Source organism: Protopterus annectens, chromosome 3.part1, assembly GCF_019279795.1.
Source record: "Protopterus annectens isolate FY-2018-M chromosome 3.part1, PAN1.0, whole genome shotgun sequence".
Classification (NCBI taxonomy): Eukaryota; Metazoa; Chordata; order Ceratodontiformes; family Protopteridae; genus Protopterus; species Protopterus annectens.
In genome coordinates this window covers 1,511,770,005-1,511,795,775 of record NC_056732.1, presented here as the reverse complement: position 1 = coordinate 1,511,795,775, position 25,771 = coordinate 1,511,770,005, and the positions used below count along the sequence as shown (strand labels likewise).

The following is a 25,771-nucleotide window of genomic DNA, read 5'->3' as shown; positions in this document are numbered from 1 at the left end:
TTTAGATCCCCCAACTCTGCTTGGGACTCAACCTCCCTCTTCTGTGCAGGGTTCAGGGGACTCTTCTGCCTCTACCAGAGAGGAGGCACAAAGAAAAGGAAAAACATAGAAGCCACAAGAGGAGGGCTGAGACTCCTCCCTCAGCCCCGCCATCTAAAGTTGCTAGTCCCTCTATGAGGGCTTCCGGATCCTCTCCCTCTCGGCTCCGTTCGCCTTGTTCCTCGCCGGAGGAGGAGGACCGGTCTCCCTCGAGGTCGTCGAGGCAGCCCTCCCGGCCCGCCTCGACGACCTACTCTAGATCTACAAGAAGCCTGACCGATGCGGACATGGATTGGATGATGCGTTGATTTTTGCAGACTTAGATGCAGATGGGGGGTGCTCCTGCCCCCCTCCCCCGGGGGGGAGAGCAGCCCCTCTTTTTGCCCCGATAGCTCCTTCTCCAACCCGTTTTGGAGTCATCGGATCCGGGCCCTTTCGGAACCGGGGAGTTGTCGGCGCCGATAGTTCCGGTAACTTTGCCGACTGTACCCTCGAGCGTGTGGGATCCTAGCTCTCAGTGCTAAGAGCCAAGCGTCAGCTCTGTAGGGGTGGGTGTGTCTTCGGCGCCATTCAGGTCGGAGCACACTTCCCTCTCGGATCCGACCGCATCGGCTCTGACACCGATCCCTACTTCGGAGCCGAGGAGGCTGCTTTCGGAGCCTGGGGAAAGCGGCTCGCCTTCGGCGTTTGAGGTAGTGGAGAGGGTTCGGTCGACCTTCCAGATTCCCGGTCCGGGCGACGGGTCCTCCCACCCCCCCTATGCATTTGGGTCTATCCTCCATCATCCGACCACTGGGACAGCCTGCCCCGACTCTCCAATTAGTTCCCTTAGAGGAATAGGACCCGTAGATGAGCCCTCCTCGGATAGTCCCACCGAGGAGGTCCCTCGCAAACTGAAGTGTAAAAGGCGGCACCTGGACTCCCCGGAGTCCCTCACAGAAGACATGGATTTGGATGAAGGGGAAGGTTCCCCAAGGTCACTCCCTGAGGATGTCTCCTTTGAAGACATCATGGAAATGTTACGAATTAGAGGGGGGTGGTCTGCCCAAAAACCTTCCTTGGACGAGTCTGTGTTTCTGGAGGTGTTTGAGGCAGGCCCGTCTACCTCCTGGGTGTCTTCCCCCCCCCCCCCCGGCTGACCCCCTGGTAGACTTAATTACTACTAGGGCGTGGAAGGAGCCGGACACCGTGGAGCCAATTCCAAGAAGGCCAGATAAAATTCTTAGCCCTCCCCCTGACAGGCAGGCGTGGTCTAAAGGGTTCACCTGTGGATGCCATGTTGGTGGCGGCTGCCACAAAGAAGGAACTCTCACAGGAGAGTTCCTCGGTCCATCCTCCGGATAAGGAATCTCTGACGTTGGACTGCATTGGGAAGCGGATTTTCGTTTCAGCCACCTTCTCTGTAAGGGCGCTGAACTACATGGCACACACCATCAGACTCCAGCGAGACCTAATAAAGGAATACGCTGCAGCTCCACCAGAGTCCATGACTGTCGAGGATAAGAGGACTTTCTCGACTCGTATGGCCACTCTAAAGTCTATATCTAACACGTCTATGTGGCTACTCTCCCATGCTATGGAGGGAGCTGCTAGAGCTAGCGGAGCAGGGGTAGTCTTGCGGCGTCACGCCTGGCTCCAGCTTTGCGATTTTGTGGAACCCTTTAAGGCATCCTTCGCGAACGCGCCCTTTGAGGGTTCTTCGCTCTTTGGCAAGACCGTCCGCGAAACGCAGGTCCAAAGCAAAAAAGACGGGAAGATGCTGTCTGCCGTCAGGGTCTGCTTCTCTAATACCCAGCGATCCTTTTCCAGGAATCAAAGGGGACAAAAGAAGATGTGGTTCTGGAAGTCTCAGCAGTCCCGCCCAGCTTCGGACCCCTCATCCTTCAGAGGCAGAGGAGGACAAGGTGGACGCCGGCCCAGAGGCAGAGGGGGGCCGCGTAACTTCGGGTCTAGGGAACCGTTCTCGGACAGGCCCGCGCAACAGCCCTGAGGGCTTACCCGGCTGTCCCTCTCTGGTGGCAGTCGGGGGGCGTTTGTCGGAGCACCTACTAAATTGGGAGTCCATGACGGATCGATGAGTGCTCCGAATCATATCCAGAGGTTATTCCATTCCCTTCCTAAGTCCCCCCCCCTCCATGAAGCGCGTCCCCGATGTCCCACCCGATCAAAGGGAGGTGGCAGCTTCAGAGATTTCGAAGCTGCTAGAAAGAGCCATCCAGCGCGTCCCCTCAGACCAGTTCGGATTGGGCTATTACTCCAGGTTCTTTTTAGTGCCAAAAAAGATCTTCCTGAACCTGTTAATTCCCAAAGAGAAATTCCGGATGGTCACTCTTCAATCAATTCTCCCCTCCTTCGGGAGAACTGGATGTGCTCCATAGACCTCAAGGATGCATACTACCACATTTTGATGGACAGACGATCCAGGAGGTTTCTCCGCTTCCGGCTGGGAGCCAGTCATTATCAATTCAGGGTTCTTCCGTTCGGCCTCACCTCAGCCCCCAGGGTGTTCACCAAGGTCATGGCAGTGGTTGCAGCCCACCTGAGACTCCAGGGCATTCAGGTCTTTCCATACTTGGACGACTGGCTCCTCACCGCCTCCAACAGGCATCAACTGTGTGTTGCCAGGGATTATGCTCTAACTCTTGCCCAGAGTTTGGTCATTTTGGTAAATCTTCAAAAGTCCTTTCTTCATCCTGTGCAGGTTCTGGAATTTATAGGGGCCAAATTGGACACTCGCCTCTCTCGGGCCCTACTAACTTCAGACAGGGTGAACAGTTTGTCATGCCAGGTTATAGCCCTCCTTCAGAACCCGGCTCCATCGGCAGAGTTAGTCCTGAGAGCACTAGGCTCTATGGCGCGTCAATCTGTCTTTGCCTACACGCGCGTCTACGAATGAGGATTCTGCAATGGACCCTTCAAGTCCAATGGTCTCTGTTGCTACATCCGTTGAACACCCCTATTCCCCTGAGTAGGGCTTGCAGGGACTCCCTCCTCTGGTGGCTTTGCTCACTGGAGCTGCTGGAAAGGGAGACCCTTCGTGATGCCTCCGCCCCAAGCCAGGTTGACCACGGATGCTTCTCGCCTTGGGGTGGGGGGGCATTCTTTGGGCAGAACTGTCCAAGGCATGTTGACCCCCTTAGAGACCGCTTTGCATATCAATGTCCTAGAGATGAGGGCGGTGCTTCTGGCGTTGTAAGATCTCCACGACCTTCTTCCTCTAGGGACTATTGTGGTTCAAACAGACAACATGGCGGTAGTCTGGTACATAAACAGGGAGGGACCAGATCTTATCCCCTTTGTCGGAAGGCTATGAGAGTTTGGGAGTGGGCGATATCCACCAACCGCTTTCTGGTAGCAACGCACATTCCGGGTCAGTCCAACATTCTGGCGGACAAACTGAGTCGCTTGATCCTCACACCGTACGAGTGGTCTCTGTGTTTGACGGAGAAGCGAAAAAATCTTGAGGAAGATCTGTTTCGCAACTTATGGTTTCAAAGTGCAGCGAGTTTTTCGCGATACTTCCCCCACCAGGGGAGAGCCCCAGATATGCTCTGGTTCATGCTTGGCCACCCGGTCTCCTCTATGCTTATCCCCCCTTCCTCTTATGACGAAGTTCATTCAGAAAGCACGTCGGTTGGGGAGCAGAATTATCCTCATAGCCCCATTCTGGCCTTGCCAGATCTGGTTCCCTTCTCTGCGGTCTCACAGTGTAGTTCCTGGAATGGGATCTAAGATCCATGGAGATCTGATTTTGCATCCTGTGGGATTGCAACCCCAGAACCTGGTAAACCTCAAGCTCGCGGCTTGGTTGATCCAGTTCCACTGATGGCAAGGACTCCCGGCATCTCATCACCAGTAAAAGCCATTCTGGTAGCAGCTCACAAGCCTGCTACCAGGAAAATTTACAGTAGTAAATGGAAGCGTTTTTCTGTCTGGGCCAAGGACAAGGGCTTAGATCCCTTTACCGTCCCTATTCCGGCGGTTCTTGATTTTCTGTCACACATTTTTCATCAAGGAGCCAGTGCATCTACAGTTAAAGTACAATTGGCAGCCATTTCCCATTTTCATGTAGGGGATGGGCTGGGATCTTTAGCTTCTGCAAAGATATGCAAAACCTTCTTAAAAGGTATTTTTCTATTAAAACCACCAGTTAAGACTGTGGTCCCACCATGGGACCTAACTTTGGTTTTACAAGCATTGACAAGCCCACCTTTTGAGCCTGCCGCCTCAGTTCCATTAAAGTTCTTATCATGGAAAACAGCCTTTCTAGTTGCTATTACTTCAGCCAGGAGGGTTTCGGAACTTCAAGCCCTTTGCATGAAACCCCCTTATCTAATCTTTCATAGGGATAGAGTGTCTCTCAGGACTAACCCTTCCTTCTTACCAAAGGTGGCTTCGGAGTCAAATATTAATCAGTCGATTAATTTACCAGTGTTCTTCCCAACTTTCAGAACAAAGGGGAATACAAATTACACAAGTTGGATGTACATAGACAACTACGTTTTTACCTGCACAGGACGAAGGATACTCGCAAGGCTGATCAATTGTTTGTGTCCTTTGCCAAATCTGCTCTGGGTAGAGCTATTACCAAAGTTACCTTAGCAAATTGGATTTCACAGTGCATCATTCATGCATATGTAGCCTCAGGTTGCTCTGGGTAGAGCTATTACCAAAGTTACCTTAGCAAATTGGATTTCACAGTGCATCATTCATGCATATGTAGCCTCAGGTAAACCTGCTCCTATCGGAGTCCATGCCCACTCACCCCGATCCATAGCCACATCAGCAGCCTTCAGGTCCAGGGTTCCCCTGGACGACATATGTTCAGCAGCTACTTGGTCCTCTTCCCATACATTCATTTCTCATTATAAATTGGATATGATATCCAGGAGTAGGGCTTCCTTTGGCTCCGCGGTGCTTTGGAATATCCTTCCTTGAGGACCTCCCAAGGTTTTAGGTAGCTGGGGACTCTATCCCACAGGTTGCAGAGCAAATGAAGTAACTACTTCAGATAAAGAAGTTATGTACTCACCATAACGTTCCATCTGAGTAGGTACTTCATTTGTCTGCAACCGACCCCCCCCCCCATGCCGCCTAACCATTATCGTGGTTCCTGATCATGATTGAGATTGTTTCATGTGTTTAGGCATTACTTGGTCCTCTGTCGAGGGTCTTAGCTGTTAGATTAAGCAAACTCGATCTGAGGAAAGGGAGCATGTAGCAGGGGATTGTGGGTAAAGGGGAGGAGCCAGGAGCTCTGATCTTTTAGCTAATAAAGCTGCCGGCTCTGATCCGAGGTCAGATCCGATAGTGAAGTACCTACTCAGATGGAACGTTATGGTGAGTACATAACTTCTTTTTATGGGTCTCGAGGCTTTTATGATTCTCAACACACCTCTGGCAAGACTCAACACGAGAAAGATATAATAGTGGTATCTGAAGACTCTTTGGTTCAAGCACCAACCTTCCTTGTTTTTTAGATCCCAGTACTGGGGTTTGTCAGAAGGGAAATCCAGGTCTGCCCATCTCCCTCCCTGTTCCAAAGCAGTCGGTCACCACAGACGTCTCCCTGTTTGCTCGGGGCGCAGTTTCAGCAGGGACAAAAGTGCAAGTTGTGTCTGGTACACAAAGGACAGATGCAAGCACATTAATATAAAAGAATGCTTGTCCTGATCAAGGCAGTCAACTCTGAGTCATCTTTGCTCCTGGGACCTCATGAACTTGTTGCCGACAGTATTATAGTCATGTGGTACATCAGCAAGCAAGGGGGAACCAGGTCATATCCCCTCTGCAAACTAGCTATGTTAGCTTGGGATATAGCTTCACAGCACAGTCTCACTCTACAGGCATCCTATTTTCTGTCACAGAAAAATAGTGAGACAGACAAGCTTAGTAGGGCAAGGGGCAAACCCTCACAAATGGAAACTAAATCGGGGTCTTCCAAGATTTGATTCATCTGTGGAGAGTTCCTCAAGTAGACCTGTTTGCCTCCTCTATAAACAGTCAGCTGGCAAGGTCCCACTCCAGGGCTCCATGAAAGAAGGCCTGAAAGACTCATTCATTTTCTTTTCTTTTCCTTGGACAGGCATGTTTATGTATACTTTTCCACCCTTTCCACTAATACTCTGAGTACGTCTGAAGATTCAGAAGGAATTAAAGATCATTTTGGTGACCCCTCTAGCCCTGTAACTATGGTTCTTCCTTCTTTTGGCAAGAAAGGACCAGGTGCAATTATAGTAAGCTTACTCGCATACTGGATCTACTTGATTACACCCCTACATCAATCAACTTCAATTGACTGCCTGGATAATAGTCTAATTCCCACAAGGCACCTCTTTACTGAGGACTTGCAGCAAGTAGTAATGGAGGCAAGAGAGCATGCTAAAAGAAATATATTAAATGGAAAAGATTTTTCTAGTTGGTTCCAACAACACAACCAGCACGCATTCACAGCTACTTGTTCTCTGGCATTACAATATTTGTGTGAACTACTGTCCTATGGTTTTTCTTATTCCTCTGTCAAGGTTAATTTATTAGCCATTTCAGCATATCTGCCCATGTATCCTCCTCTTTCAGTGCATTCTCATGTCAAAATGTTTTTGAAAGGGATCTTGTATAAGAGGCCTCCAAGAAAACAGGCGGGCCCTCCTTGGGTTCTTAATTTTGTGTTAGAGAAGCTAACACTTACTCCATTTGAACCAGCTAACCTGGCTGACTTATCGGAGTTGCAAGCTCTTATGGTGAGTCAGCCCTATCTCATTTTCCACAAGGACGGGGTTTCTTTGAAAACGAATCTTTCTTTTATGCCTAAAATGGTATTCGGGTTAACTTTAAGACAAGCTGTCCGACACACCTGTAGCTGCAAATGTTATACATCACTTTTTAATATATCCAGCCATTGTCAGTCAGCCATTACATACTTCATTCAGATCCTGCCTTCTTTTAAACATTGTTCCTCCTCTGCATGAAGTGGTCCCACATTTTCCATTTTTTCCAGTGTAATTTTCTCCTACCATTTTCTAAAGATCCCGGTTTTATCTTTTATCTTTGTTACTTCTAGTAAAGTTGGTTTAGACTTTGCTTTCCATTTTCTAGTTATTGCTATATATATATATTTTTTTTGCAGCCATCATAATTAGACTCAAGGCATTGCCAAGTCTAGGCAATTCCAACTCTCCCTAGTAACTCCAGTTTGCTCACCCAGCATCACTGACAAAGCAGTCTGCAGGGAATTTTTGAAGTCAGCCAACTCATTACACTCCCAAAAAATTATGTTCCTAATTACCTCTTTCTTCCCCACCATATCTCCAGCGTTTGCTGTCTGTCTGAGGAAAGATTCATTGGAGCCTGCTTAGGGTATAAAGTATCTATGTAAACACTTCCAGGCAAAGATCCTAAATCTCCTAGATTTTGATGTATATTTGGGAGACATACATATATCTCCCCATTGTTTCTTTGTAAATTGCTTATCCACTCTCTCTCTTCCTAACCTTCTGATTTGATTCTTATAGGTATCATGCAGTATTTTATATGGTCTATTAAGTATTCCTTTCTTAATGGCAACTTCTGTTCAAGATCTGCTAAGAACTCTACCAGTGCTGGTGTTTCGTTTAGGACCCTCCCTTATTTCTTTCTCTCTGCCTGTACTCTATCAATCCTTGATTTGGAAGGCAAATTCTAACCTGCAGTCCAAATAAGTTCTTGGCATCTTCTCATTCTATTACCTTTTCCTCTGTAGTTATTTGCTCCAAATACCTAGGTTCCTTTGCCAGTTTTCTCCAATATACTCCTGCCCCCTCTTGCCTATTGTATGCATCCCTAATTGCAGTCACCCCTGTTAGCAGAATCTCCCTTCTCCATTCCCGTAGTGGTTTAAGTGCCATAAGCTTGATTCCTCCTGTAGGTGGGGCTCCTGGACTCTTCTTCCACATCACAATTGTAGTAAGCTAGGATAATCTACCCATTTAGCTACAGCTACTACACTACTGATCAATATGATTAACATAACTACAGTTGTGCAAGTAAATTTGCCATAACAGTAGATGTTTGAATAATAGCTGCTCCCTCTGTCCATTCCCGTTATTTTTTGGAGAGGAATTTAAGCCAGGGTGTGGTTATTTATTTTTTATTCTTCCTAGCTTTGTCCTTCCAGGGCTCAGCCTTCATCCTTCTGTTGGCAGGAAAGCTCTGAAGGGCTTTGAGCCCAAACATTTTGGTCAACTTAGCTCAGCCAGCCAGTTTGGGCGTGTGGAAGGTGCACTGAAGCTTTGGAAGCTGCCTGGCTGTTATATCCTTGGCAGGATGTAACCCATATAGCTACGGCTACTGCAGCATTCATCATTCAGACATCTACTGTTCTTGTAAGTTTTCTTACATAAAATGTACAGAATGTATGGTTGTGCAAGTAGGCATATATCTTTGTGTAGCTACCTGTTGCAACATTTGGGGTGATTCTACTATAAATTAATTTTGAAAGTTTGTCATAGAATTTGACATAGTTTTCAGTTGCAAACATTATACATTGCATATAATCTTCTATGCAGTCATTGCCAATCCAACATTAACATAGCTCATTCAGTTTCTGCCTTCCCTCAAACCTCATTCCTCTTCTAAAAATTATTTTGCATGTATTGTTCCCACGATTCCCATTTTTTTCTATGTAATTTGCTCCTACTCTTTTCTAAAGATCCCAATTCCAGTTCATTTATCTCTGTTACTATATTCACTACTTCTAGCACGGTTGGTTTAGATTTCTGTTTTTTAGTGATTGCTTTTTTTGGCAGCCACTAGAATTAAATTTGGCAAGGCCTTACTGTGTCTAAGCAATTCCAATTCCAAATGATAGCTCAAAAACCATTTCCTTGGCTACACCAATTTGCTTACCCAGTATTTCTGACAGAGTGGTGTGCAGGTAATTTTAAAATCTGACAAGTTGTTACATTCCCAAAAAAGATGTTCCCAATTACCTTTTTCTTCCACATCGCACCGCCATTTGCAATTTTTCTTCCACATCGCACCGCCATTTGCAATTTAGCTGAGGAAAATTTATTTTCGAGTCTGCTTGGGGTATAAAAATACCTATGCAAATACTTCCAAACAAAATTCCTAAATCTTCTAGAGACTGGTTGCATATTTGGGAGCCATACATATAATCCTCCCATTGTTTCTTTGTGAATTGCTTCTCCAGTCTTTTTTAGCTTCCTGTTTTTCCTGTAGTAAACATGCAGTATTTTATATACCCTACTAATTATCATTTTTTTTTTTTTTCCGGCAGCAATTTTTGTTCTAAAAAAAAAAAAAAAAAAAAATACCAGTGCTGGCCCGTCACTTAGGATCCCCCTATTCCTTTTTGTTTGCCTATGCTGTGATATCAGTACTTGATGGGGAAGGTTGTCTCTCTAGCCTGCAATCCAAATGTATTCTTGGCCTGTTTTCCATTTGATTACCTTTCCCTCTCTTTTTCTCTGAATACCTTGGTTCCTTTGCCAGTTTTCTCCAGTCCTAAACTGGCACATACTGGATTACCTTGGAATAATGCCAGTTATATGTCCAGTTGTTGAAATCCAATATCTTTTTCTGTTATACCTGGGTGTCGTTAGATCATCTTTTGTATTTCGGATGATGTTATCGCAATTGTGCATGTTTATCTGCTGAAAGAGAGTACAACCTTGGAGCAGTAAGTAAATAGGATCCCTAGAGGTCTTTTCAGTCATGACCCATGTCTTAAGAACAAAAATGTACAAGGACAGCCTAGAGTAACACAACAATCAGCATTTCAGTATTAGAAGGAAACCAAGCAGGTGTGGAAGCTTGCAGCCTTCACATAAGTAAAGAAGCTGGACGTTGGAAGTGAGCCCCATATGTTGGGATGGAGTGCAAATCGGGTTGAGTGATGATGGAAGTATGTTGTAGCAAGTATTTAAGATTAAATTTAGGTAAGTATTATACATTTTAGCTACTTATCTGTTTCCATGTATGCCTTTTCTGGAGTAGTGGTTACATTTTTTATGCAGAATTATCACCTTAAAACAAGATGTATTGTGTTAATAAATCGGAGATCTGAAACCAGCTATTTCAAAACAGTATCTTATAGTTAATTCCATTTTCTTCTCTTTGATTTCTGTTTCTCTGCAATGATTTCACATTTCCTTAATTGACATGGGGGAGGCAACAGGGATTAAAAGACCTCATCCACCGCCTGGAGTAGTGGGGATGTTTAACTTGTACCTAAACCTGCACTATATCTGTACATGAATGTGAACTTGAATGTATTGATGACACTACCCTACACAAGCCTGCACTGATTACACCTTTGCACATTTTAAATTGCTGTCTGCTGGCAAAACATCTGTGTCCCAAGTCTGTACCTGAGGTCAGACCTTTATTTTTATATTATTCCAACTTGTATGGTTCTTCCTTGTGAAATTAGACTTGATGCACCCCCACCCCCACCCCCACCGTCTGTTCCTTATGGTCTGTGTTATGAAGTAGCTCATCAAAGTCTCACAGCAGTATTTGTTAACCAAAGTAGTCCAAATGCAGCATGGTAACTGCTTTAGTGCCTGGGGTTCAGTGCAGATCTCTGTGGTCACTGTCTGTGTAGAGGTTGCATGTTTTCTACATTGTTGTGTGGGATTTCTTTGAGTACTCTGGTTTCTTACTTCCAAGAAGCAGGCTGTTTAATTCTACCGAGTCCATATTTAATGCATTTAACCTTACTTTTGTAGCACAGGTCAAGGAAAATGGTCCATTGCAGTCATTTCACTTACCTGGTTAATAAGCGAGTAAACCGAAAGTTAAATGATCCAGAAATCAGCTGCATGTTGCAGAATATTTGTAGTCTGTATTTAATGTTGATTAGTAGTTACTGTTTGAGAACAGGTTTAGCATGGAGCTGAAATGATACATTACAAAAATGAATAAATTAAGTAGTTATAACTACAAAATGATTACCAATTGTCATTTTATTTATATATTTTTATTTATTTTTTATCCAGGTTATCAGTTTCCAAGGCCATAAGACATAAGTCGTATTTAAAATGCACAGGCTTCCTAGCTGGATTAGTGTGCTAACATTCAGGAGTGTTAGCCAATGTGCTGTAGAAGGACAGAAGGGGACTGACCTAACTAGTCACCTCTGTGTCCTCTGTCCGTCACTGCCAGTCTTCACCTCTGAAACTTTAAACCAAAGAATGATGTATACAGCCCGATGTTACACCAGCAGACTAAACCATCGGCCTGTGGGACATCAAGAACACTATCAGCTGTACCAGGGGCGGCATGACGCTCACCGTGGACACCCTCATTATCACCAACAACAGTTCTATTACCACCAATATTATCACACACAGCATCACTACCATGGCAAGAAAAAAACGTGGAACTTTATACATGAGAAGATGAGTTATGATACATTTTTTACAATGAAGAGGTTGATCGATCGATCAAGAACTGTGGATGAGGTGCTTCGATGGGTTACTCAGAATCCAGGGAAAATTTCATACAATCACTACCCAATTGCCCTGCAGAAAATTGGACAGATCCTTCAGCAGGGGGGTACTGGGAGTTGCTTGAATGGGGACAGCCATTATAGCCAAGTCTCAGAGCAGCTGGACTTTCAGACACTTTGCAACTCTATCATCAAAGATTGCTCCAAATTTGACCACTTCAGCATTGTCAACTGCCTGTATGCTGTAGCAGCACTGGGTAGGAATTTAATTTTGACAAGTAATTTTCCCCGTTTATATTGGTTACAGTTATGTCATTAGTAAAGGGAATTGGTGAATGTTGTCAGACGTGTTTACTTTGAGGATCAACTCCACCTAGAAGTGTTTGTCCCTGCACAAAATATTTCTCTTGTGTTTATTCTAGTTAACAAGACTTTTACATAAAGTAAATGTGGTCCGATTATTGTTCCCTCTTTTTTTTTTTTTCTCTGAACTTGTTCTATTATGAGCATACCATTTTGGCTTTTGTAAAGTCTTGTATTTTTTATGTGTTCATAAATCTGTTGAAAAGCACACGGATAATCTTTGAATTAGTCATGTTACTATCCAGGTTAAGGGTTACTGCATCTTAAGATGTTTTCAGCCTTAAAAACAGATTGGTCAGTCACCAAACTGTGTTGTGTGGCCAGTAAAAAGTGTTTAAAAGTTTGGTTTTGGACAACATATTTAATTTTTGGAAGTTTTACGTTCATTCTTCATAAGAGGGGAGTTCTCTTACAGATCACCCGTTTTACACTTCAGCTATGAAATGTGTGGCCTGGAGCCATGATTTTCAGCTTGATCAAAAGCGGCAACTTTTTCAAGCTGAATATTAAGAATAAAGCCACAGACAGAATCATTGTCACTGAAACAGTGCAAATAAAACTTGTACACCCTTGTAAGTTAATGTATAAAAATGGCCACAGAAAATGCTTTCTTTTGCTTCCCTTGTAGTCTAGTGGTGACACAGACTGTACTTGGAGAAGCTGATTAGTTAGAAAATGAAATAATGTCAGTATGGTGGCAGCCATGGAGTAATTTTTTGGGGGTATAATAAAGGAAAATACAAGCCACTTGTGTTGCATGGATATTACTGTAGAAAGGTACAGACTCGACAATTGATGTGACTGTCTGTCTTTCACTAGTATCTCGTTAAGTCAGTTGTGTCAAGTAAGTTTTATGGAGTGCATCTTAGTTTCTGTTGCCCTTTGTGAAGGGATCACTTCTCCGGCAGTGGTAGACAAGAATAATGTACTTATTACATGTTAAAAGAAATGCTTGAGGTCAAATGAGGTGGACTTGATACATTTGTTTTTATTCCTCTTGTATACAGTTGTAGCATATATTCTTGTGTGAAGCATGAATGTCGATGGGGCTAATTGCTGTGATAACTGAAAAGCAATGTAGACTACTCTGCTGGGCATGGTAAATGTATCTGGTATTGCTGGGATCTGCCTTAGGCAATTCTTTTACAGTGCAACTTCCTACAGGCATTTTATGTTGCATTAATAAATGTTAAGAGCAGCGCATGTAACTTTAACTTTTGTGGAGTCCATCTGCAGAAAACAAATTCCAACTTCAACTTGAACACATGCAAAAAAATCAACTTTGAATTTTTCCTAAGAAAATGACAACATTCCTTTTATAGACTTACTCGAACTACCATGGGCAAAGAAATTTTATTAAACCAACTAGAATATACTCCCCTGTAGTAGCAGGAGCCCGCAAAAGGAATGGTTCTGTCATTCAGACTCTTTTAGACTCTTTCTGGTGGTTCATCACTTTGTTCCCAAGAAATGAACATCATTGTAAAACCTTACTACTTCCAAACTAATATGTGTAAAACCTTACTACTTCCAAACTAATATGTAAAGTATCTCCATATAACCTTAGAAATCATAACCAGTGTGTTTCACTCCTACAGGTCCTCAAAACAAGACTACACTGCACAGATTTCCCTCTCTCTCTATTTTGGGAAAAGAAATTAGAAAAGAAAGCAACCCACTGTACATCTTAAAGAACATTTTTTTACTCCAGATTTCATTTGCAACTTCAAGTACATTTCGATAGCAAATTGCAGGTGAAATACAGATGCTCCCTCTCCAGACATATAACCTCATTTTCGCATACACTCATCACACCTTCTCTTTCATTTCTACCTCTTTATTTTCGCCTTTTATCAAATTATTTGCTTAATGTTTAGTCTTGTACAGTTTGTATATGTTATGTATTTATAAACATTGTATGTAAAAGTAATTTCCACTGTTTGTATTTCATTTTGTGTACTGCATTGCTTTGTTACTCCTGTGCTGAGATTAACAGGTCCATAGTGATCAGTGCTCTACCCAGGTCAAGAAATTTAAATAAATACATAAAGTAAAATAAAGTAGAACAGTTTGAGTACTCTATTCTCAGTTGGATTGGAAAGAAGCTTTCAGAATTGTAAAGAAAAACAATCCTTGCGAAAAGTGACTTGCACCCTTTTGTTATGCTTGAATTTCTGTCATACTGGGAACTGTAGCACTGTAGTGAATATTTTTCTGTTGTAGTTTTGCAGATGATTACCTGTCTAAGTCCAGGGAGGATGCGTCCTATGTAATGGTCCACTGTACAAGCATGTAGTAATGAGAGTGGAGCAGGGCTTCTTTTCTAGCTCCCATCAAGTTTGTTTGCTGATGTGGCCTATTCACTCCAACTTCCTCTCTTTGATTCTTTGTCTTTTTGAAAAGTAAGCGAGCAGGTCCATGATCAGTCTTTCCTGCTTACCCTTCATTTGCAGTGCAGACTGCTAGGTGTCTTGCCTTTATTCTGACTTTATAGCTTTAGGAGGGTTTTTTCCAGATTTAAAAATTCATATGTCCAGTAGTAAGCACTTATGTCCAGTAGTAAGCACTTATGTCCAGTAGTAAGCACTTATGTCCAGTAGTAAGCACTTATCAAACTGCATAATGCAGCTATGGAGCCCATTTGTGCTGTAATGATATGTTGTGGAGACTGTCTTCACCAGTGATAAGAAAATGGGTCAACATTTTGCCCACATGGGTGGGTTGTAGTAATGTTTACCTTTTGAAGGACATTTGTACCTCTGTCTGTTGCAGATTTTACAGCACTGCAGCTTGTACTGTCCTTCATGCTTTCCATATTAATGTAACTGTTGTCATTTTGTGTTAATTAACTTCTGATCCTTGAGTACTGCCTCTAAACTGCAGACTTTCTGGCTATTTTCGCTCTCCGTATATAAATATCTGTATCTCTGAAATTGTTCATATTTTTCATTTGATTTCCAGGGAATGTTACCAGCATAATTTTCTGTGAAACCATCTTAGATTGGGTGCCTGTCTCCGAGATAAGAGCATCTGCCTCTTGAATTTTAATTAAAATGTTTTTACAACATACTATATATAACAAATAAAATTTTTTGGGGACTGTATGCCAGCCTCCATTCTAATTTCATTTTTTAAGTTTTCAGACAGTGAAATGGGATATTCAGCTCTAAAATGCACCTAGGACTTCTGTTTCATTGTTAATGTAATGGCAACTTAGTGCGCATATGATGTCCTTCTATTGTTATGTTGCAGTATTCTTAACATGAGGGATTCACTGCCAAAGGTGGTCGCAACATTCGGCCAGAATACAAAAGACTTTAACTGCTGCAGGGTACGTGGGATGTTGCACATATGCCAGTAGTCAGTGTAGGCCATAAAAGTGACGTCCGCACATATCCTCAGAACTTCTCTGCTGCCAGTCCTAACATAATCTACAATGGTTGGTCTGCTGGCCTGAGTTGTTTGCTAGTTACAGGAGTTTCAGATAAGTGCCCTGTTGGAGTTTTCTTTTATTTTTTTGCTACTGCCTTTTGATTTGAGGTTTGTATGTCATCTAGAAAGAGCAAATGCCAGTGTGGAAGACAAATTCCACATAGACAGTCACGAGCAGTGTGCCTTCTGTTTAGGGCCCAACCATGATCACAAGTCTTGCCCTATCTGTAAAGCTTTCATTCCGAAGACCCAACATAGCTGCCTTTACTCTCTTAATGTTTATCTTGAGAAGCAGAGATTGAAAAGGTTAGTGTGTGGCATTATGGAAAGTACATCGGGGCCTTCTGCTAAGCCTGCTGTGAAGAAGGCTAACTTAGGCCTGAAGCTTCAGCTGCACCTTCCCTTCTGGACATCTCTCTCAAGGCCAGTGTAAGCCTGGAGACCCGTCTTGGACTTCGGCTCAAATTCTAAGTCTGGTACTGCATCAGAGGCCACAAAGGAGCCTGCCATCAGCACGTCCTCTGGGGCACTGCAGACATCTGCTTCGAACGGACAGGAGGAACTGAGACTTATAGTTTCAGAAGGCCCTCAAGGTATTCCTTCCTTACTTAATAAATTTGTGGATGTCCAGATGATTGAATGTAGGGCCCTCTACCTTTCACAGGGCCGCTGCTCCTCTTAAAAGTAGAAAACCAAACATTTTTGCTCCTCAGGGCCTACCTGCTGTTTGGCAAGCTTTTTCACAAAATTTGTTCAATACCTTTATGGCTCTTAGATCTCCCTCATGGGATGTTCATAGTGTTTCACTGTTGCAGCCATTACACTTGGGTTATCCTGCTGGCAGGCTACCTGCAGTCTGCCTGAATTCCAAAGTCCTGGTCCGGCGTCTGTTGCTGTCACCTCTTCCCTGACGTCAGTGCACCAGGGGTATATAAGATGCAGCCTACGCCATTTTCTTCAGTCTTTCTTGCCGCATGGTGCCCGAAGCAAAAGCAGTTCACAAGTGCCGGTCGGCCGACTCCTGAGATTTTCGTGTTCTAATTTCAAATCCAAAGTATTCATTTAAAGCTAAGTACCCCGTTGGGGAAACTTTTTTCTTGCCCAGACCGATGTCAGAAAGTTAATAATTGTATTTCTTGTTGGGAAGCAAATACCTCCATAAGGATTTCATTCTTATTGTATTCCTTGCCTAGGCCCTGATCACGATGTCGCTAATTGTAGGTTTTGTGCTAGATTTAACCAACGCACTGTTAAGCGAAGGCACGATTTTGCATTTCACTATTTTGGCCGCAGATTTAATTGCACTATGTCATCGGATAGCCATCCGATTACTGCAATTCACAAGAAACACAAGGAAAAGGACAGGCATCCGAGGTCCAAAACTGACAATGAGGCTTCTTCTTAGCCAGTCGCCGGTTCTCAGTGAGGCGCTTTCGCAGCCCCTGACGTCCGCTACCTCAGAGCCGCAGGCCGCTCGCTTACGACTCCCACGTGAAGCCCGCTAGGCCGCAGGATACTCAAGGTATTGGACACTCAGAAAATATCCCTTCAGATAGGTCCAGAGCCGTTGAGCAGGCATCTGCTTCTGAGTGTGTTTTCAGGCCAACAGTTATATGTAAAACCGACTAGAGCTTCAAAGGCAAAGACTAAAGCTTCAAAGGCAAAGACTAAAGCTCCACTAAAGACAAAGAAACAAGTACAGCAATCCCATGGACAGGCCTCCATGCCTAAAAAAACAGATGGCTGTTCTAAATGGCCGAAGACCTAATCACTTTGATCAGGGGTTCCCATCCCCCTCCTGATAAGAGGCCTAGGCAAGAGATAGAATATGAATCTTCAGATCAGGTTTCCATTTCCTCTGATTCCTCTTCTGAACAGGAATACTCTCTTCCTCCGTATGAGGATTATGATGCTGAAGAGTCTATCCCTTCAGCCTCTCCTCCTGAGGATTATTCTTTTGGGGAAACCCTGCATACCTTGAGGGAGCACATCCACTGGGAGGGCCAGGACTACTCAGAATCTAAGAAAAGGCTTGGAAGACTTCCTTTTACTTCCTCAGCACAGGCCTCTTGCTATTCCTCCTGTTTTAGACATTGTAGATGATGTATTTTCAGAGTCCGACCTGTCTCCAGACTCTCTACCTCCAGCACCTGTTAAGCCAGACAGGTACTACAGGGTTCCAGATTCTCATAAATGTCTTTATAAAAACCCACCCAGAAACCATGTCTCAGGGTCCCAAAAGGGGTCAAGGCTTCCACTGCAAAAAACCCTATCCCCTAAGACAGGGATTCAAGAGCTCTGGACAGATGGGGGAAAATGATTTATACTTCTGCTACCTTGGCTGTAAGAGCTTTAAATTGTCAGTTTCATATGCTTAAATATCAGCAATACTTAATGTCACTGCTTGAACAGAAAATGTTGACTTAATTCTGAATGTGCAGAAAACGAGGAAATGCAGGATTTATTGCATGCAGCTGAACAAGTAGGAAAGCATACTTTACAATGTGGTTTTGACTCTCTGGAGGCCTCCTGCAAGGCCGCTGTTATGGGTACTGTCATTAGGAGGCATGCTTGGTTAAAGGAACAGAATCTGCCTGATCATGTTAAAGCAAAATTATTAGATGCTGCACTACAGCATGATACTTTGTTTGGTGTTAAAGCAGAAGAGGTGTTGAAGAAAATGGAGGATAAAGCGAAGTATGTAGACAGTTAAGAATTTCTTACAGGTACAGCCACCCAGATTTAGCAGGAATTGGCCTTCAAAGAATTGGTCCTTTCCAGTGTCAGACAGGCCACAAAGAGGCAGATACAGACGCCTCAGAGGCAGATCCCAGCCCCAAGGCTCATACAGGTCCAGACAATGGGGTGCTTCTACCTCCAAAAGCGGAGAAGACAGGTCTCAGTCATACAGGAAACAGTCCCAATGACTTTCCTCTGCCAGCACCAAGCACTTATCTATTGGCAGCCCCCTTAGGGGGAAAACTAGCACTTTTTTCGCAAAATAGGCACATGATCACCCAGGACAAATGGGTCTTGAATATAGTGTCACAGGTCTACAGGTTCCATTTTCACACCCTGCCAAGGTCAAAAGGTATGCCAGACCTGCCACACAACCAATGGGCAGAGGCAGAAATACAAGTTTCATCTCTCATGGACATGAGGGCCATTCAGCGAGTGTTGCAGCAAGAGCAGGGACAATGATTTTACTCAAGACTTTTCTTGGTACCCAGAAAGGACAAAGCCTGGAGACCAATACTCAACCTGTCTATTCTAAACACATTTCTGGACATTCCAAAATTCAAAATGCTGACTCTGCAACAACTTCTGCCCATGCTGGGCAAGAAGGCTTGGCTTGTAACATTGGACCTAAAGGAGGCATACCTGCATGTCCCAATCAGACAATCTTGCAGACGATACCTCAGATTCTTAGCTGGCTCAATGGACTACCAATTCTCTCCACTGCCCTTTGGCTTATCTACTGTGCCCAGGGTCTTCACAAAATGCCTGGCACCTGTAATTGCATTTTGCAGGCAAAGAGGAATTCAGATATATTCTTACTTGGATGACTGCCTTATTCAAGCAGAGAACAAGGACATTCTACTAAAGCATCTGGCATTTGTAAAACGATTACTAATTTGCCTAGGGTACACAGTAAACGAAAAGAAATCAAAACTAGTGCCCTCTCAAGCGATAATATTCCTGGGTGTAAGTTTAAATACAACTGCCCAGATGGCTTATCTCACGCCAGACAAACAAAGGCAACTGACTTCTTACTTCAAAATGTTGGCAACAAAGACACAGTTATCTGCAAGAAAAATTCTGCAGGCTTTGGGTTTCATGGCATCCTGCATTCTGCTAATTCCATATGCAAGACTGCATATGAGGAAACTACAGTGGTATCTAAAAAGTGTTTGGACTCAACATTGCCACAGCCTGGAAACGTTAATTACCCTCATTCCCTGCCTGCAACAGGAGTTTCAATGGTGGGCACATGCCTGTCACCACAACAAGGGACAGCTATTCACTTTACCCACAGCCAGGCAGACATTAACAACAGATGCATCAAACTACGCCTGGAGGGCACACATGGCAGGAGAATGTATTCAGGGCACATGGTCCGCAAGCCAAATGCATCTTCATATCAATCAAAAAGAGATGCTAGCTGTTCAAAATGCCCTGACAGCCTTCAAGGATCTGCTTCATCCAGGGCAACTGCTGATAGACGGACAATACTACAGTCATGTGGTACATAAACAAGCAGGGATGCGCACATTCCTATCCCCTCTGCAGACTAGCCATGACTTTGAGGGACACAGCATTGACTTATCAAGTACCCTGCAAGCACAATTCCTGCCATTAAAAATAAATACTCTGGCAGACGAACTAAGCAGAAACCTCACAGATCCCCACGAGTGGAAACTGGATCCACAAGTCTTCAGCATGATAACAAAGAAATGGGGATGCCCAGACCTAGATCTGTTTGCCTCCCCAACAACTGCCAACTACAGAGATTCTGCACAAGAACTTATTACAAGCAAGCATGGAAAGTGGATGCTCTATAATTCAGCTGGAAAACCCCAACAGTATATGCCTTTCCTCTTCTGCCTCTCCTCCCCAAGGTACTCCTAAAGGTCAGACAAGAGAAACCAAAAATGATTCTGATTGCCCCAGACTGGTCCCACCAGCACTGGTACCCAATCCTAAAGAGCTTGTCTCAAGGCCCAGCCTGGACATTACCTCTAATTCCTCACTTACTGACCCAATGAAACAATCAGATCCTGCACAGCCAACTCAGGACTCTAAATCTGGCAACATGCCAGATAATGTAGCCATTCAGGACACTCCTCTCTCGAAAGCAGTGATGGATGTTATTTTGGAGGCCAGGAGGCCCAGTACCAGAAAATCAAATCTTGTGCAGAAAAATGGAAGAGATTCTGTGCTTGGAACCAGGCACAAGGAATTGACACATTTGTACCAAATATTCCTCAGATTTTACAATACCTAACTGAGATGCTTTTCATCAATTAAAATCCATGCGTCTGCCATTTCAGCTCATTACAATACAGAACCACCTCTTTTTTTTTTTTTTCTCATCCATTGCTAAGGCAGTACCTCAGAGGGGCCAAAAACATAACACCTCCAAGGAGAGCACCAATACCTGCATGGGACCTCAATTATGTCTTGGAAAAACTAACACTGCCTCCTTTTGAGCCAGCCAATACAGCTGAGATAAAGTTCTTATTATGGAAAACAGCTCTGCTCCTAGCAATAACCTCTGCAAGATGAGTCTCAGAGTTACAGGCACTCATGGCTGTAGAACCTTTTATCATTTTTCATTCAGACAGGGTTTCTCTGAGGACAAACCCGACATTTATACCTAAGGTAGTGTCCAGCGTGGCCCTTGACCAAACCATTAATTTGCCTACTTTTTATCCAAACCCACAGAATAAGGGTGAGAGACTCCTGCATTCTTTGAACATACACAGACAGCTACGCTTCTACCTGGATAGAACTAAAGCTTCCAGAAAGACTGAGCAACTTTTAGTGGCATATGCTGCAGGATCACAAGGAAAGGCCATCTCAAAGCAGACCATTTCAAAATGGATAGGCCACTGCATTCATTTCTGCTATTCACAACATGGCAAATCAGTGCCTAAGGGCATTAGGCCACATTCAACCAGAGCAGCAGCCACGTCCGCAGCCTTCCTCAGAGGAGTACCAACTAAAGACATTTTAGAGGCTGCAACTTGGAGTTCAGTGCACACTTTTACAAGGCACTACCACTTACCTCTCTACTCTAAATCCAGAGCAGGCTTTGCCACTGCAGTTCTGTAAGGCCTTATAGCCTCTCCTAATCCTATTTAGACCCAGCCACCCAACCTCAGCTTTGGGATTCAACCCAAGTGTAATGACTGCAACAGTGAAACACGAACATAGTACAGTTGTGTACCTACCATAAATATAGATGTTCGAGTGTATTCACTGTTGCAGTCCAGGTTACCCACCCTCCATCCCCCTTTTCTTTGCTGGGACTTATCTGTACTTCTCGATTCTATACAACCTATGTGGTGTATTTGCTTGTAAATGAAGGAAATGTTTACTTTAGTGCATGCATACTTATTGGCATTATTTTAGCCTACCCTTTTGGGGGCACCTGACATCTGGGGCAAGAAAAACGGAAGAAAATGGTGTCTGCTGCATCTTTTATACCACTGGTGCACTGACGTCAGGGAAGAGGCAACAGCGACCGACGCCGGACCAGGACTTTGGAATTCAGGCCGACTGCGGGTAGCCTGCCAGCAGGATAACCCAAGTGTAATGATTGCAACAGTGAATACACTCTAACATCTACATTTATGGTAGGTACACAACTGTACTTTTCTCTTCATAGCCCTTCATTAACTTTTTTTTTACCAAAGAAAAGGATCAGAGTACAGGATTCATTTGAAGAGCAGGATTCCTTAGAGGATGAATCCTTGGCCTGTTCTGCTCAGGTTACTTCCCCCTTGGAGTATGCCTCCCGTGAGGAAGAGTCTAAGGCACATACCCTTCTGGCGAAAATGTCACCTTTGGTGAGACTATTGCCAGGATGAGGGAGTATTTTAAGTGAGACTCCTCTCCGGTTTCTGAGGTGCAGAAAAGGTACTATGACTCGCTTCAAACGGATTCTCCCTCTCCTACTGTGCCTCCAGCTTTCCTTGATGCCTTCTCATCTGCATCAGAGGCTCGGGACTTTCAACCCCCTGCCTCTGAAAGGCCAGATATGGTCTATATGGTGCTAGAGGACTGTAGATTTCTATACAGATGTCCATCAGCAGATCCAGTAACTGTTTCTGTGGCTGCTGATAAACCTTCTAGACTATTGCTATCCACTTCTCTTCTCCCTTCAGATGAAGAGAGTAAGCCTATGGAAAGGTAACGTTGGGAATAAAGGTTTATAACTCTGCCACCCTAGCTTTCTCTGCTGTCCATTACCAAACCCATATGACCAAGTATGCTTTGGCTGTCCTTTCACAGGCTACTCAGCTTCTCTGGCCTTCCAGAGTCGAAGTCAAGTCACAGCTTTCACCATTTCTGGGAGCTTCTTCCCAGGTGGCACTCCACTCTATTAAATGCAGCTATGGTGCAGCTGAAGCATCTGCTAAAGCAGCTGCATCTGGCTCTGTTTCAAGGAAATACTCCTGGTTGAGGCTTCATCCCCTTTGAGATGACTGTAAGGCTAAATTACTGGACACTCCCTTGAATAATTATGCTTTTTTTGCGCCTGCAGCAGCAGACTTGTTCAGGTCCTTGCAGGAGAATGGTAAAGAATTGCAGGACCTAAAACACATTTATGTTTCAGTTCCTAAATTCCAAAGGAATTACCCAGCTAAAACTCCTTTTGTTAGGAAACAAGTCTGCACTCCTCCTTCCAGAAGTAAAAGGGGTGCTATGAAACGTACTGCTTCAAAACGCTCTCAACCTGCTCCTGCCCAAAAAACACCTTTTCCAGGCAATCCAGGTAGTTTGACTGACAACCTTTTCTCAGCCATCACTCACTCACTCACTCACTCACTCACTCACTCACTCACTCACTCACTCACTCACTCACTCACACTCTCTCTCTCACACTCTCTCTCTCACACTCTCTCACTCACTCTCTCTCTCTCACTCTCTCTCTCCCCCTCTCTCCCTCTCTCTCACTCTCTCACACTCTCTCTCACTCCTCACTCTCTCTCTCCTTCCCTCTCTCTCTCACTCACTCTCTCTCACTCTCACTTTCTCACTCACTCTTTCTCACTCTCACTCTCTCACACTCTTTCTCTCACCTCTCACTCTCTCACCTCTCACTCTCTCACCTCTCACTCTCTCTCACCTCTCTCTCTCACTCTCTCTCACACTCTCTCTCACTCTCACACTCTCTCTCTCTCACTCTCTCACACTCTCTCTCTCTCTCTCACACTCTCTCTCTCTCTCTCTCTCACTCTCACTCTCTCTCTCTCTCTCTCTCTCTCTCTCTCTCTCTCTCTCTCTCTCTCACTCTCACTCACTCTCACTCTCACTCTCACTCTCACACTCTCTCTCTCTCACACTCTCTCGTGGATTCAGCAGGTTTCTCTGAGCACATGCCTTGCTGTGAATGAGGGGCAGCCTTTGCATCCTGGAAGGTCCACAGCCCTTGGTCCCCTTCTCAAAGCAAGGGCACACATAGATATAAAGGAGATGAGAGCATTGGTGGTGTCTCTACAGACTCTTCACTCTTCACTCTTTTTACATCCAGTCCTCTAAGACTGTTTACAGATGCCATACTAAAGAACTGTGGTGTTATGTAAACAAATAGTGGGTGAGAAAATCATACCTTCTTTGCAGGCTAGCCGTCATGGCATGGGAACCGGCAACTCAGTACCATGTCCTCCTTCAGGCAGTGTACACCCTCCAGTCAGAATGTAGTGGCAGGCACTCTGAGCAGGTCCATGAATAGATGCTTCACAGGAATGTGTTTCTGGACATTCCCCACTGGTGGGTTATTCCTCAAGTAGCTCTCTGCCTCCTATTTGAGCAGACAACTTCTAAAGTTTTGTGCCAGAGTTACAGACACTCTGGTGTGGAAGGTGGACACCCTCTCTTTCTCAAGGAAGGGGATGTTTCTCTATGCATTCCTGCCCCTTTCCCCCTTCCCTGTCATTCAAAAAGTTCTGCTGAAAATTCAGCAGGACAAACCAAAAACCTTGCTGGTAACCCCTTGTTGGCCAAGACCACATTGGTTCCCTCTTCTCCATTTAGCCAAGAGCAATAATCACAAGTTACCTCACAGGGTGGATCTTTTCACAAAAGACAAAGTGATCTCTCATACACCCACACCTGTCAACCCTACATCTGACACTGTGGTTGATGGGCTTTTGATCTCTTTGAGACCCCTCATTTTTCAGAGGAAGTGCTTGGGGGTTATGCATGATGCCAGAAAACCCAGTACTAGGAAATCCTATCTATCCAAATGGAAGAGGTTTCCCATCTGTTCTTTCTCTTAAACTAGACACACTGTCTGTAGATACCCCTCTGGTTTTATCTACTTTTGTGAACTATTGAAGGCTGTGTTGGCTTTTTCCTCCATAAAAGCTTATCTGCAAGTCTTTTCTGCTTGTCCGCCTCTCTCTCCTCCTTTTGGCCTCTTAATTGGAGGTTAAGCTCTTCCTTAAAGGTGTCCTTCACATCAGTCCTCCCAGGAGGTCTGTTCCTCCTCCTTGGGACTTCAGTTTCGTCTTGGAGAAACTCACTGTGGCTCTGTTTGAAGCTGCAGCTACCCTGCAACACTGTACTTGGAAGACTGTGCTATTACTGGCTATCACTTAGGGTGTCCAAACTTCAAGCTTTGATGACCCCCCCCCTTCCTGGCTTTCCATAAGGATATGGTGTCTTTGCTTGCTAACGCTTTTATGCCAAAGGTTGTCAATGAGTTCTCACTTAACCAATCTATTCATTTGCCCACTTCCTTTCCCCTTCCCACAATCATCTAATAGAGTTCTACACACCTTGGTTATACATAGACCATTCAGATTTTACTTGTATAAAACTAAGGCTATCAGGAAATCTGATCAGCTTTTTTTTTTTCATCCCCAGGGCTCTGGAATGCCTGTTTTCAAGCAGACCATTCCAGTTGTATTTCTAAGACTATTTTATTTTGTTATGTTTTTCATAATAAGAGCCTTTCTACTCCTGTTAAGGCTCATTCTGTGAGAGCTGTGGCTTCTTCAGGTGCCTTTTTTCCAAAAGTGTGGAAGCGGTTACCTGGTCTTCTTTTCATACCTTCACTAAACACAAACTGGATGGCATCTCAAAATCTAGAGCTAGCTTTGCTAGAGCCATTCTCCATGGCTTTTTAGAAAGCACCTCTGCCCCTTCCCCCTCCCTTTCTTCTTCATAAGCTTTGGTACTCTCTCTCATGTAAAGAATACTGCAACATAAGGATATAAGGACATGGACTAGTTTAAAATATTTCCATAACCATAGATGTCCTTCTGATGTTCTTTGTGTTTTACTGTTGCAGTCATCACACTTTGGTTATCTGCCTATAGGTAGCCCTCAGTCGGCCCGAATACCAGAGACTTGGTATTTCTGTGTCAGTTGCTGTCACTTTAAGACTGACGTCAGGTCATCGGGGGCATAAAAATAGGCAGCCGATGCCATTACGTCAGTCTTTTTTGCCGAGGAGCCTGAAGCAGAAGCAGTTCGCATGAGTGCCGGTCGACCGCTACATGAGTTTTCGTTTACGAATTGAATCCTCCTGAAGTCTCCTAAAGTGAAGTACCCCATTGGGGATCCTTTTTTCTTGCTCTAACCGTTATCAGAAAAAGTTAACAATTGTCTTGCCTGTCGAAAGCAAATACCACACCAAGATTTTCATTCTTACTGCGTCACCTGTTTAGGCCCTGACCACGATGTACCTCGCTGTCGGTTTTGTGCCTTGTTCAATGCCCGAACCATTAGTCATCGGGCCCTTATTGTCACTAA

The 25,771-nt window shown here is 44.3% G+C and overlaps 1 protein-coding gene across 1 annotated transcript in view; it reads left to right on the top strand.

Annotated features, from left to right (window-relative positions):
* Window positions 1–25,771, top strand: part of FASTK (Fas activated serine/threonine kinase) — a 686,027-nt gene that overhangs the window by 111,179 nt on the left and 549,077 nt on the right. The window contains exons 2-3 of the mRNA XM_044066318.1: window positions 11,037–11,799; window positions 22,554–22,784. Of these exons, the coding sequence (XP_043922253.1) occupies window positions 11,079–11,799; window positions 22,554–22,784 (952 nt within the window). The 5' untranslated portion in view covers window positions 11,037–11,078. The remainder of the gene's footprint in view (window positions 1–11,036; window positions 11,800–22,553; window positions 22,785–25,771) is intronic.